A 12,961-nucleotide genomic window follows, 5' to 3' on the forward strand; every position below is an offset into this window, starting at 1 on the left:
AATGAAATGTAATGGCTGGTTTGCAACTCTCACAATAAAGCAGTGTATGTTTATTGGCTATGTAAACCAATAAACAAACAAATAAGGCATAAACTATTTTTGGTGATGCAAAACAGAAATGACAGGCTTTTAAAGTTTAACTGCAGCCGTTTTACTCTTTTCTTGTTCAAAATAATCAAAGTCCTCACTGTACACTGTACTCTTGCAGAAAGCTATTTCTGTTAAAGGTGCAGTATGTAAGATTCAGAAACCCTTGTTATTAATGACACCTGTGGCCGTTAAGTGAACTGCAGCCTGTTGCTCGTGATCGCGCGCACACACTCCATAGGGACACGAGCGAGCATCGACCAAAACAGAGACTGCACGTGATTCACCAGCATCATGATGACAGATGAGGTAGCATAATTAAAATTACACAGTTATGATTGTTTTAATACAAAGTTTGAGACTGTATATTATATTTGACTCTCCAGTGCTGGAACAGGGCTAAAACAATGTGTGGATCTAGGTCTGATTATGTGAGACTCTATTTTGAAGTAATCACTTTTCTTTGCATGATACATTGACTGCATTTATACGATAGCCTATGTCAGCGTTAGGTAGCTAGCCAGCTTTATCAATAGCTGTTAGCTAAATTTGGTGGATGATGACAGTAGCTGTTTATAAAATAGACTGTACGTTATAAATATGTTGACACAATTCAGTATTGATGTGATTCCATCACAACTGTCATTTTGATATATCGATGCGCTATTGTTTTATAATAATAGAATGTATATATTTTCTGTATAACCAAGTTACGTTACACTAATGAATGGAGCTTTTTGCATTATCTTGAACATTGTCTAACATTCATTTCATGTGTTATTGTAGTTTATCTTGCTGAATAATTACAGATTAACAATGTTTATGTCAGTTACTGTGAATCAGCATAGCTGACTTTTAGTATAAAGAGTGAAATTATTTGAAAGTTACGAAGCAAGGTAGCTTGCAATTCGTCAGCGTTAGCAGGCAAGATCAAGTTAGCTAAAATTACACAGATCAATCCTTATGGCACTATATTTCACATGCTTTGCAGTTATGTAAGCTTACCTGTCCAATAAGAAGAACGCCGAAACGAAGGTCCCTCGAGGAATCAAATGTCCTGCCGATGTTCACTCTAGTTTTCACTCGACCACGATCATGTTCCCGCTTAGCCAGATGGGATTCAGTACATGTTTTGTTTTTTGTTTTTTTTTGTGTAGGAGTCAGTGTTGTGTTTGGAGCCAGCCGTTTGCTGGATTCCATCTCTAAGATAATGTTACCTAGTGTTGCAGACTGTCTGTTGACAATGTTAAATAGCAGAAGCACTGAGGCAAGGCTCTCGGGAGCGCGCAAAACGTCACATCCTTTGGATTTTCCCGGCAAAAGCGGCCCGCTCCCTTCACATGAAAATCAGTCTACAGGCTTTAATAGGCAACCTGGGAAGTCCGGGAAGGGCTCATTTTTTAAGTTGCGTTACAAGCCGTTCACACGTTGGCAAAAAAAGGCGAATATTACATGAAAAATTTTACGTATTGCACCTTTAAGTGCAATGTCTTTCTGAGTATTCTGGACTGACATGTCAATGAAATAGACTTAAAGGTCTCCAAAAACATTTCTACTTCAAACTTTACTCAACATTAATGGTGATCCTGTCCAGGTGGCCTATAATAAGCCTAGCCTATAAGGCCCATAAGTGTAAACACACATAGTTGCATGCCAGGGTGCCCTGTTCTTGCCGATTTTTTTTTTTTAAATACAGCAAAGACACAGGTCGAAGTTGCTTTACTGAATTATCCAGGCAACAAAACAACCTGAACTCTACTGAAACAGGTAATCTCTGACAAAACAAGATTAATTTGGACCAGTACGCTAGGACTTGACAATACCGATCACTTGATAAATGTTCTATTTAGCTGTCATCTGTGGCTTGTAATCTGGATTTTGTGCATAAATCTGTTTTTACTCTTTGCCATTTATAATCCTTAGGCTTGTGAGGTTATCGGAAATATATCATGCAACATTAATAATTTTGAGTCATTACAATGCATGTTCTGCCAAGAATTTTCCCAAAGTGTAAGCTGGAGGCACCAGACATTGACATAAATCAGTTGGGTTGCTGGTAGTGAATATTATCTCCAACAAAGGCAGAGTCAAGTACTTTTGCATTACATCTATAATAATAAAGATGGGGTATCTAAGCAAAATTCTGTACATGTCTTAACATGAAAATGTATGGCATATCTTCCACAATTACTCAGGTCTATGAAAAGATCTCTTCAATCTTGATATTTAGACTCTCAAACTTTTATTGGAATGGAATGCAATACACTTGTTGCGCCATCTATTGGGAGAACAATGAACCAGAAATGTCCTCTCTCAGCAAACATTGAGTATAAAATAAAAATACAATATTAAAATGCAATCAGATTTTTCAACTAAAATAAAAATTAAGACATATTCAATAGTAAAATAAATAAATAAATAATTAAAAAAAGATCATTTTGCAATAAAAAAACAGGCATGTTTCCATTCAAATAGGCTTCCAACTTTGTAAGAGAATATGGTTCTGAGATGAAGGCTGCTAATTAATTTGAAAAAAGATTCTGTGTGTTTGGATAATCTCTCTGTTTAATAGGATCAATGCAGCATGGTCAGCAGCTGAGCCAAATTCTCAGTGACTTACATTAATCCCATATTGTTTGCCATGTGGTGAGCAGGCCACAGCAGGTGCCACTCTCACTTAATATACTTTCTAAAATCCACTGAGGCTTACTGCTATTCACAGCCTGCAGACAAGTGGAGATAAATTATAGCCTATTCACCTCTGTATACCACTAAATTTTTTCTGTTTCTTGCACTTTTATCTCATAGAGCATGTTGGGTGGGAGAAGCTTTGCCACGCTGTCCCAAATATAGACAGACAGGTTTTCTGTGGTGCTGAATGAAACAAATAAACATGGCATAAAAAGATAAAAAAAAAAAAAAAACAATTGTTTCATGCTAGATATGTGACAAAAAGACATGCCCGAGGTGCACAGCCATACCTGACGACATTAGCAAAATATGGGACATCGAGGTCCAGATTTTTATGGTCAAGCGGTTTCATGATTGCCTCCTAAAACATACTAACCACATTTGCATATTTATAAGTCACTTTTTATATGCTTGAGTTTTAAGAGTCTTTACAATTGTTCTTAAAAGACAGAAGAAGAAGATTATTAATTATATTAGATACGGTTTTCATTTTTCCAACCAGGTCATTGTGGAATGTCAGGTTAAAAAAGAAGCCTAATTTAGCTGAATTTACCCCCTTCTTTATTATATTGTTTTTTTTTTATGCAAGAATGACATGATAGTGACACAAAAGGCAAGTTCACATTCAATGAAAGCCTACATTTTATACACAGTGGAGTATTCTTATTTATTCTTAACAAATCAGAATGTTCAGAGAGGGCCTTACCTCAATATTCTTCTTTAGATCAGTAAGGTTCATTACCATTCCAGTGTTTCTGTCAATCTACAAAGACAGATAAGTGTGTTTATTTATGTATATTTACATATATTTAAATTGCTCTAGTTTCTCCAATATAGCATGATAAATGTGCATGCTGCAATTTTGTGAAATGTTAATTGTGCAAGTAGACATTACTGTGCCACCTCTTTCCCCGAACAGTAACATCAACTGTAAAACACAATATTTATATTTTATTAATGTATCTGGACCGAATATGTAAGTTAAACATTTCTAAGTCTAACAATGTAACCATAATAGAGTGGTGCATGCACCTCACCTTTATAGTTATGTCCATGGCCATTAGGATTGTTGCATTTTCCAAATATTCTTTAATTTTCATCATCACTTAATGTTTTACTCAAATGAATAAAGAAAATTGCAAGATTTATTTGAAAAAAGGATTAACAAGATATTGTTATAGCGACAACAATTTATTGATAAGTCAACACAAGGTCATATACAAATACAATTCCCATAATTCCTTTTTGACGCAACATATTTCCATCTTCCGGCAACAGTTCACACAAACACAAATAATTCAAACAGGTCTTTGGAATTAATAATGTGCATGGATTTGAAGTACTGTAGTACCATTGCGTCAATTGTGTGTTAGAAGCCGAAACCTGGTTTCTTAGAATTCACAATGTGCTTTAAAACTCAGTGTAACAAAACTTCACACAGGGAGGGAAGGAGGACACAGGGAACCGGGTTTCTTCAGTCTCAGGTAAGGCTTTTTAATTGTCAACTCTTCTGAGCTTACAGCTTCACAATAACTCAATAGCTTCACAATAACGCATTAGCTTCACAATAACTCTTTAGCTTCACATTAACACATCAACTACTCAGCGGGACTCTAGTTCTCTGCTCTCTCTCTCCTTCTTGTCGGTGGCGTGGTCCTTTTATACCGTTCTCCCCAAGCTCACTGCAACTAGAAACAGGTGTTAATCATAATCTGGCTCAGGTGTATGCACCCTTACCGCTTTCTCTCTCTCCGGGCGGACGCTCGACCATGCCCCCACTGCCACATATCCCCACTCGTGGCCCAAGTGGAACCCCAGATACCGTACCTCCACCCATCCAATCGCACACTTCTTGGGGTTTGCTGTGAGTCCCATACAGACCCGTCGCTCTTAGGAACTAAAACAACCAGGCTGGACCAATCACTGTGGGATTCCTCTATTACCCCCATATCGAGCATTGCATCCAATTCTTCCTGGACAATTTTCTTTTTGTGCTCGGGCAATCGGTAGGGATGGCTACGTACCACCACCCCTGGCTCAGTCTTGATGTGGTGCTGGATGAGGTTTATACGACCCGGTACAGGGGAAAACACGTCTGCAAACTCCTTTTGCAACTTGGCAACCTCTGCGAGTTGATACGGTGAGAGGTGGTCTCCGCAAGTGACCGGGTTGATATGTTTGTGTTTTGTATTCACCTCCGGCCTGAGCTCCGCCCTCTCCGGAACTACCGTAGCCACAGGGACCACCTCCCTCCATAATTTCAGGAGGTTGAGGTGATATATTTGACATTTGCCCCCTCTATCGGTTCGCTTTACCTCATAATCGAGATCCCCACTCGTCGTGTGACCTCAAAGGGTCCTTGCCATTTGGCGAGTAATATGGAGCCCGATGTGGGGAGTAATATGAGTACCTTATCTCCAAGTGCAAATTCCCCCAGCCGAGTTCCCCTATTATACAGTCGGCTCTGTCGTTCTTGAGCTTGGAGCAAATTCTCCTGCGTTAGTTGCCCCAAGGTGTGGAGTTTTGCTCTAAGATCAAGAACGTATTGAATTTCATTCTTACTGTTTGAAGGTCCCTCCTCCCAAGCTTCGCGTATGACGTCAAGCACGGCGCAGGCGTTGCCCATACAGCAGCTCGAATAGGGAAAACCCAGTGGAGGCTTGTGGGACCTCTCGTACTGCGAATAACAGGGGATCAAGCCATTTGTCCCAATTTTTTGCATCCTCGTGCACGAGCTTACGAATCATGTTTTTAAGGGTTTTATTAAATCGCTCCACCAGACCATCTGTCTGTGGATGGTAAACGCTGGTGCGAATTGACTTAATGCCCAATAATTCGTAAAGCTTGCGTAGTGTCCGTGACATAAAGGTTGTGCCCTGATCGGTGAGGATTTCTTTCAGAATTCCCACCCGGGAGATTATTTTGAAGAGTGCCTCTGCAACACTACGTGCTGAGATGCTGCGTAGAGGCACTGCTTTCGGATATCGCGTTGCATAGTCCACTAGGACTAATACAAAGCGATGTCCGTGTGCTGACCGCTGTAATGGCCCGACGATGTCCATGCCAATTCTCTCGAAGGGGACCTCAATCAGCGGAAGGGGGTGCAATGGTGCTTTTGGGGTGGCCGGTGGATTCACTAGCTGACATTCGTGGCATGCCACCAATGCCCGGCCAATAAAAATGGGCTATTAGTCGGTTCAGTGTTTTTCTTTCCCCTAAGTGACCCACCATCGGATTATAATGAGCTGCCTGGAACACCATTTCCCAGCGGCTCCGACGTATTAAGAGCTGTGTTGTATCTTCCTTTGTTTGAGCATCCTGCATCACTCTATACAACCGCTCATTTATAATTGCGAAATAGGGATATGAAAGTGCGACATTCAGCCAGAGTTGTTGACCATCGATCACTCTCACTTGGTCGAAGGCGTGCTTGAGGGTTTCGTCTCGTGACTGCTCCAAAGGGAAATCCACTTTGGGAAATCCCCTGAGGATGGGAGGGGCTGCAGCCTCTCCCCCCCCCCCCCCACATCATCCTGACGTGGAGCTGATGAAGACGGCCCCGGCTCCGCCTCCCTGCCAGAGCATCGCACATTTCACATCTCGTCGCTTTTGTGCAGGACCCATCTGCGCATATTCCTTTTAATACATTTCTGAATTCAGGCCAATTAGTCCCCAAAATCAGTGGATGGGTGAGGCGGGAACTAACCGTGGCCTCCACTCTATGTTTTGTTCCCCGAAATTTGATCACACGGGTCACCACGGGGTAATTGTGAATATCCCCATGCGCACACTTCACCCTCACACTTTTGGTTGTGCCCAAAGCCTCGTGTTGAACCAAGCATTGGTGGATAGTGGTCTGATTACAAGGCTTGGTGTGTACTCCCCTTGACCGGTACCCTGTACCCTCCAACCCGATCGGGAGCAGCCTGTGGAGCATCGGGGATCTGGACTACAGTTCCCAGCCCCAGTACACTGTACAGTACACTGATCCTGGAAGTGTTCCATATTCCTGCAACGCCAGCAGGCCGGCCCAGGCACTACCCCAGCACTTGAGGCGGCATGTGTATCACCTGAGGGGGAGAGCGGGAAGGCACTGAAGTTGCCGGGAAAGGGATAAACCGGCACAAGTGAGGAACCAGCTTTGGCGGCGGGTTTCCACGCCCCCGGGGTGCAGGAACAGGGCCTGGAGAGAGGACAGAGTGAGAGGGGAGGGGGGAGAGAGGGCTCTTCCACCCTTGGGCATGCCACCATATGGTTCTCGGCTAGCTGGACCGCTTCCTCCAGCGACGCCGGGTGATGGCACTGGACCCACTACGCCACCCCTTCTGGAAGCCGGCAGATCAGTTGTTCCAGCACCACTTGGTCGATAATTCCCTCGATGTCGCGGTCCCCCGCCAGTAGCTATTTCTGGCAGGCGTCAGGGAGACGTTGAGAGAAGGCAAACGAGTGGCCGGTCCTCTCCAACTTCATCGACCGGAAGAGCTGGCGGAGTTGTTCTGGGCTCTGGTCAACCCGCTGCAGGATGGTTTTCTTCAAGACAACGTAGGCCAGGAGACTAGCTGCCGGCAGTTGTTGAGCTGTGAGCTGGGCCTCCCCGGACAACAAAGGGATAAGCCGGGCCACCCACTGAGCACGTGGCCAATGCCAGATCTCGCCGGTTTGCTCAAACATGTCGAGGAAGGCTTCAGGGGCATCTTCCACGGCCATCTTCACGAGTGAGGGTGAGGGCAAGGGACTAGTGTTGACCGGGGTGGCAGCCAGGGCTTTTTCCTGGCCGAGGAGGCTTCGGATCGCCTGCCAGTACTCTGCTTGAGCCCTGAGGATCTCATAGAAGCGACGACCCTGGTCCTGACGGACCTCAAGCAGGGCCTGATGGTGGGAGTGGTGCAGGCCGGCAAGGGACTTCATGGGGCATACTTCCTTTGTTTCCATGTTCCCGGGATTCGGCACCAGTGTAACAAAACTTCACACAGGGAGGGAAGGAGGACACAGGGAACCGGGTTTCTTCAGTCTCAGGTAAGGCTTTTTAATTGTCAACTCTTCTGAGCTTAAAGCTTCACAATAGCTCAATAGCTTCACAATAACTCATTAGCTTCACAATAACTCTTTAGCTTCACATTAACACATCAACTACTCAGCAGGACTCTAGATCTCTGGCTGTCTCACTCCTTCTCGTCGGTGGCGTGGTCCTTTTAAACCACTCTCAACTAGAAACAGGTTTTAATCATAATCTGGCTCAGGTGTATGCACCCTTACCACTTTCTCTCTCTCCGGGTGGATGCTCGACCACGCCCCCACTGCCACACTCAGAAACAGCATTTGTTTATTTATATTTCCTTTGTAATCAATGGCAAGCACTGAAACTCAGGGTAGGGTTGCACCAGCTGTGCGTAAAGTCTTATGTAAGTTGGGACGTAAAGTTCACATCAAGGGCTTAGTAAATACTAGTTAGTTTGTAACTAAGTCAGTGCTTAATTTGGTTGCACCACCTGTTCTTAAGTCAAGACTTAACTAGTAGGTTGTAAGCTCTCTGTATAGTAATGCGTAGTCGCATAATATGACGTTTACTTGTATTGATCCAATAAACAGCCTTCAAATTTGACACACAAGTGTTAAAAAGCTGTGAATTTCAGTTTGATCTTGTTACAGTTGACGTTCAAACCTTGTTTGCTCACGTAACTGTCAACTGTAATAAATTATATCCCCATTGAAATACAATACATAATAAAAGTAGATTTGATAAATAGTATATTTGCCCTGTGTAAATAACAATATATAGGAACTGGTATCTAAAATAAATGAGGGGTGATAAATAAATACTAATACAACAGGCTGGAAAAATAGACATTTATTCATTTTAATTTCCTATATATATTTTGGATGTGTTGAAACTTGACACCCGGCGACACACCCTGAAATCTGCACCGTTAGAATGGTTTCATGCTGAAGAGCTGCTTAAAAGAATGTTTTTTCTCTCTCTCGTAAACGAGTGTAAATGTCAACATCATACCGTATGTCGAAATGATTGATGCCTGTCACGCAAAGCATGAGCTCATTGATTTCATAAAATATCAGTCCGCTTTTTCATTCCAACTGTTACTCCTGGTCAGAGGCTTCTGTAAATATTGAGTTTATATGTAGGGTTATGTTCTACCTAAGTTTAATGGTGCAACGCTCAAATATTTAGTAGTGCATAAATTGTGACTTAGTGCCTATTTACTAACTAGTCTAAGTTGTAAAGTATGTATAGCTGGTGCAGCTGGCCCCTGCACTCGTGTGATGTACCCGATACGCCCAGCTGTATTCTCAACATTGGCCATTTTCTTCTTACAGAACTGATTAGGACACTGTGTATGTCTATAACACCTTCTATACAAAACAACTAAACTGTATTATCGGTACACAACACATTTCTGATTTTATTCGGTTTTGCGGAGGCGTGGCTTAATGGAGCCACCTCTCATATGCGGGGCATTTCATGTTTAATCGATTATTGTGTGACATCAGCAGTTTTCACGTGCATGATTCTTCTCTTTTGCATCATGTGTCTTCTAGCATCTGCTCAGCGAAATGTCTAGAAAATGTCAAATTATTAACGTTTTTGAAAATGTTAAATCATAAATTCTTTATAAACTCTTCATAAATGTAGGCCTATGTGTTTTTTAACGAAATTACCAAATGTCTATAGTTTGTGTGACTGATAATGTAATAAAATAATAATAATAATAATAATAATAATAATAATAAGTTACCAGTTTATTTGGAATATTCATTAGGAATACTTATTAAGGGGAACAGAAAACTTTATCATGAACTAACAATGAACAGTAATTTTTACAGCATTTATTAATCTAGGTTAATGTTAATTTATAAATGGGTCATTCTCATGAAATCTGTCAAAAAAATGTCCTGATCATATTTAGCCCCAAATCAATACTATGTACAGTATATATATATATATATATATATATATATATTGTATATACACTGATCAGCCACAGACAGGTGAAGTGTCAAACCACAGACAGGTGAAGTGAATAACATTTATTATCTCATTACAATGGCACCTGACAAGGCAGCAATATTAGGCAGCAAGAAAACAGTCAGTTTTTGAATTTCATGTGTTGGAAGCAGGACAAATGGGCAAGCGCAAGGATCTGAGCGACTTTGACAAGGGCCAAATTGTGATGGCTAGACGACTGGGTCAGAGCATCTCCAAAATGGCAGGTGTTGTGGGGTGTTCCCGGAATGCAGTGGTTAGTACTGACCAAAAGTGTTCCAAGGAAGGACAACCGCTGAACCGGGTCATAGGCGCCCAAGGCTCATTGATGTGCATGGGGAGCGAAGGCTAGCCCGTCTGGTTCGATCCCACAGAAGAGCTACTGTAGCACAAATTGCTGAAAAACTTAATGCTGGCCATGATAGAAAGGTGTCGGAATACACAGTTCAGTAGCCGCAGACAGGTCAGAGTGCCCATGCTGACCCCTGTCCACCACAGAAAGCGCCTATAATGGGCATGTGAGTGTCAGAACTGGACCATGGATCAATGGCCTGGTCTGATGAATCACATTTCTTTTAGATCATGTGGACAGCCGGGTGCGTGTGCGTCATTTACCTGGGGAATGAGTGCAGGATGCACCTTGGGAAGAAGGCGGGCCAGAGGAGGCAGTGTGATGTTCTGGGCAATGTTCTGCTGGGAAACCTTGGGTCCTGGCATTCATGTGGATGTTACTTTGACACGTACCACCTACTTAAAGATTGTTGCAGACCACGTACACCCCTTCATGGCAACGGTATTCCCTGATGGCAGTGGCCTCTTTCAGCAGGATAATGCGCCCTGCCACACTGCAAAAATTGTTCAGGAATGGTTTGTGGAACATGACAAAGAGTTCAAGGTGTTGTCTTGGCCTCCAAATTCCCCAGATCTCAAGTGTGATCCATGGAGGCTCCACCTCGCAACTTACAGGACTTAAAGAATCTGCTGCTAACATCTCGGTGCCAGAAACCACAGGACACCTTCAGAGTTCTTGTGGAGTCCATGCGTTGACGGGTCAGAGCTGTGCGTAATTGTCATGAAAATAATCTCACAATTTACAAAATCGTAATGTCCCTAAAATAAGTTACATTTTTTAATGCAAAGACTATTTTTTTTTTCATTTTATTTTTTCATTTTATTTTTTCAAAAAAAATACTTTACAAGTTGTAACAAGTGTACACGTTTCACAGGTTTATTGTAACAGTTTTAGTGAGAATCTCCCAGTTATTCTATTGTTAATTGTTTGTTCATGTTAATTAAGTAATGTTATGTATGCTATGTTATGTTATGTTATGTATTAATGTTAATTTTCTATCTAAAAATGTGTTAGAATTTGTAGAAATCTACATTAACCAAAATTAATAACTACTGTAAAATCATTGTTCACTGTTTTTATTAATTATAAAGTGGTAAAATTCGTACATTATGAATCCCCCATTAACAGTGCTATAACAAATCAATTCAATGCATGTCTTAAAAGCTAAATGTAATGACGCATTTACCCTAAAATTACATTTAGATGTACTTATAATGTGCTTATTGTTGTCATGTACTTACTTAATATGAGTAAATATGGACAATGACAAACATGCCATACTCTACATCACCCCTGTACATTTTACTACAGCAAATTAGTTTTATAACAGTATGTTACCGTATTGTGACTTAATCCAAATGCATCAAATAAGATCAAGAGGTCCCCTGCCGTTACATAAGCTCATGGTCTAAGTCACTCTTTCAAGACTAAGACAAACATGAAATATTCTGGGAAATCTCTCACTATCAAATCAAAAGACAGTACAGCCATAATCACGACTATATCCCCTCTAATCCCCAGCAGTGCTCAATTAAGTTTAAATAGCAGACAACGTTATCATCCTGGACAGCTAGTGAGGATCTGAAAAGTTACTTTCAAGGAGCCCTTGTGTCAAAGGGTTTTTCACAAAATGGGCAATGCAAAAAGTGGAGCCATTTCCAAAGACCTTCTGGAGGAGCTGAAAATGAACACAAAGTACACCGAGGAACAGCTTTATGCTTGGTACCAGAAGTTCTTGAAGGAGTGCCCTACTGGTCGCATCAGTCGGGAACAGTTTGAGAATATCTACGCCAGCTTCTTCCCTGATGCAGACCCAAAAGCTTATGCTCAGCACGTGTTCAGAAGCTTTGACTCCAACAGTGATGGGACACTGGACTTCAAAGAATACATTGTGGCTCTGCATCTGACATCCTCGGGGAAGACTGTTCAGAAACTGGAGTGGGCGTTTGCATTGTATGATGTGGACAGGAATGGCACCATTACAAAAAATGAGATACATGAAATTGTGAAGGTGAGTGCAAGATAGTAAATTAGCATTGCAGATTGGTTTATTTGATGTAATTCTGTACATATACAGTACAGTACATTGTACTTTTGAAAAGCTCCCTGATAAACTCTCTAATTGCAAATGTGGTTTAATCTGTTCATCTGTTCTTCTGCTCCTGTTTACTGTAGTTTGTGTTGATTCTTCTTTGTAGTCAATATTCAACATGATATCTAAAGAAGACCAGAAAAACCTTCCAGATGATGAGAACACTCCAGAAAAACGAACAGATAAAATTTGGAATTTTTTTGGGAAAAAAGAAAATGGTAAGTCATTTTAAGTATGCATGACATCATAAATGCATTAGATAAAAAAAGAGTATTAAATGACACACCAGCTAACGCTTGAAAAACTAAATGTTACAAGAAGATGTACAGTAAGGAAAAAACATGCAATATTGAATAACCTTTGAATTTTGTAGAATGCTTTTTCTCTGCATTGTTGTTCAGTATTGTGTGGTTAAAGAAGGTGAAACTAACAGGTCCAATCCAAATCTTTGCCTGTCAGGTAAAATAACAGAGGGAGAGTTCATTCAAGGAGTAATGGATAATAAGAATATTCTCCGCCTCATTCAGTTTGATGAACCCCAAAAGGTCCAAGAAAGGCTCAAAGAGAAGAAGCAATAACATTTTTAATTAATTCTGACTTTGTGATAGTACTTATCTGTTTGTTTGTTTTTTAGTTTGATCTGATTATTTTAAATAATTAAATGTGTAAAAGTTGTTGTACACTGTTATATTTTTTATTTCTAAATATTTTCTATTTTTTTGTTGAGTATATTAACAAA

The 12,961-nt window shown here is 41.1% G+C and overlaps 1 protein-coding gene across 1 annotated transcript; it reads left to right on the top strand.

The window, feature by feature from the left end:
- Positions 1 to 11,760: 11,760 nt before the first annotated feature.
- On the top strand, positions 11,761 to 12,800 carry rcvrnb (recoverin b). The gene is made up of 3 exons (XM_051674453.1): positions 11,761 to 12,141; positions 12,329 to 12,440; positions 12,682 to 12,800. Exons 1-3 carry the CDS (start codon positions 11,761 to 11,763, stop codon positions 12,798 to 12,800), a joined length of 612 nt encoding a protein of 203 aa, XP_051530413.1.
- The last annotated feature ends 161 nt before the right edge of the window (positions 12,801 to 12,961 follow it).

The sequence above is a fragment of the Myxocyprinus asiaticus genome, chromosome 36 (genome assembly GCF_019703515.2).
Source record: "Myxocyprinus asiaticus isolate MX2 ecotype Aquarium Trade chromosome 36, UBuf_Myxa_2, whole genome shotgun sequence".
NCBI lineage: Eukaryota > Metazoa > Chordata > Actinopteri > Cypriniformes > Catostomidae > Myxocyprinus > Myxocyprinus asiaticus.

Coding starts and splice junctions, on each gene's coding strand:
- rcvrnb (XM_051674453.1), top strand. CDS start 11,761: ATGGGCAATGCAAAAAGTGGAGCCATTTCCAAAGACCTTCTGGAGGAG. Junction 12,142..12,328: donor AGATACATGAAATTGTGAAG/GTGAGTGCAAGA, acceptor TCTTCTTTGTAG/TCAATATTCAACATGATATC. Junction 12,441..12,681: donor TTTTGGGAAAAAAGAAAATG/GTAAGTCATTTT, acceptor TTTGCCTGTCAG/GTAAAATAACAGAGGGAGAG.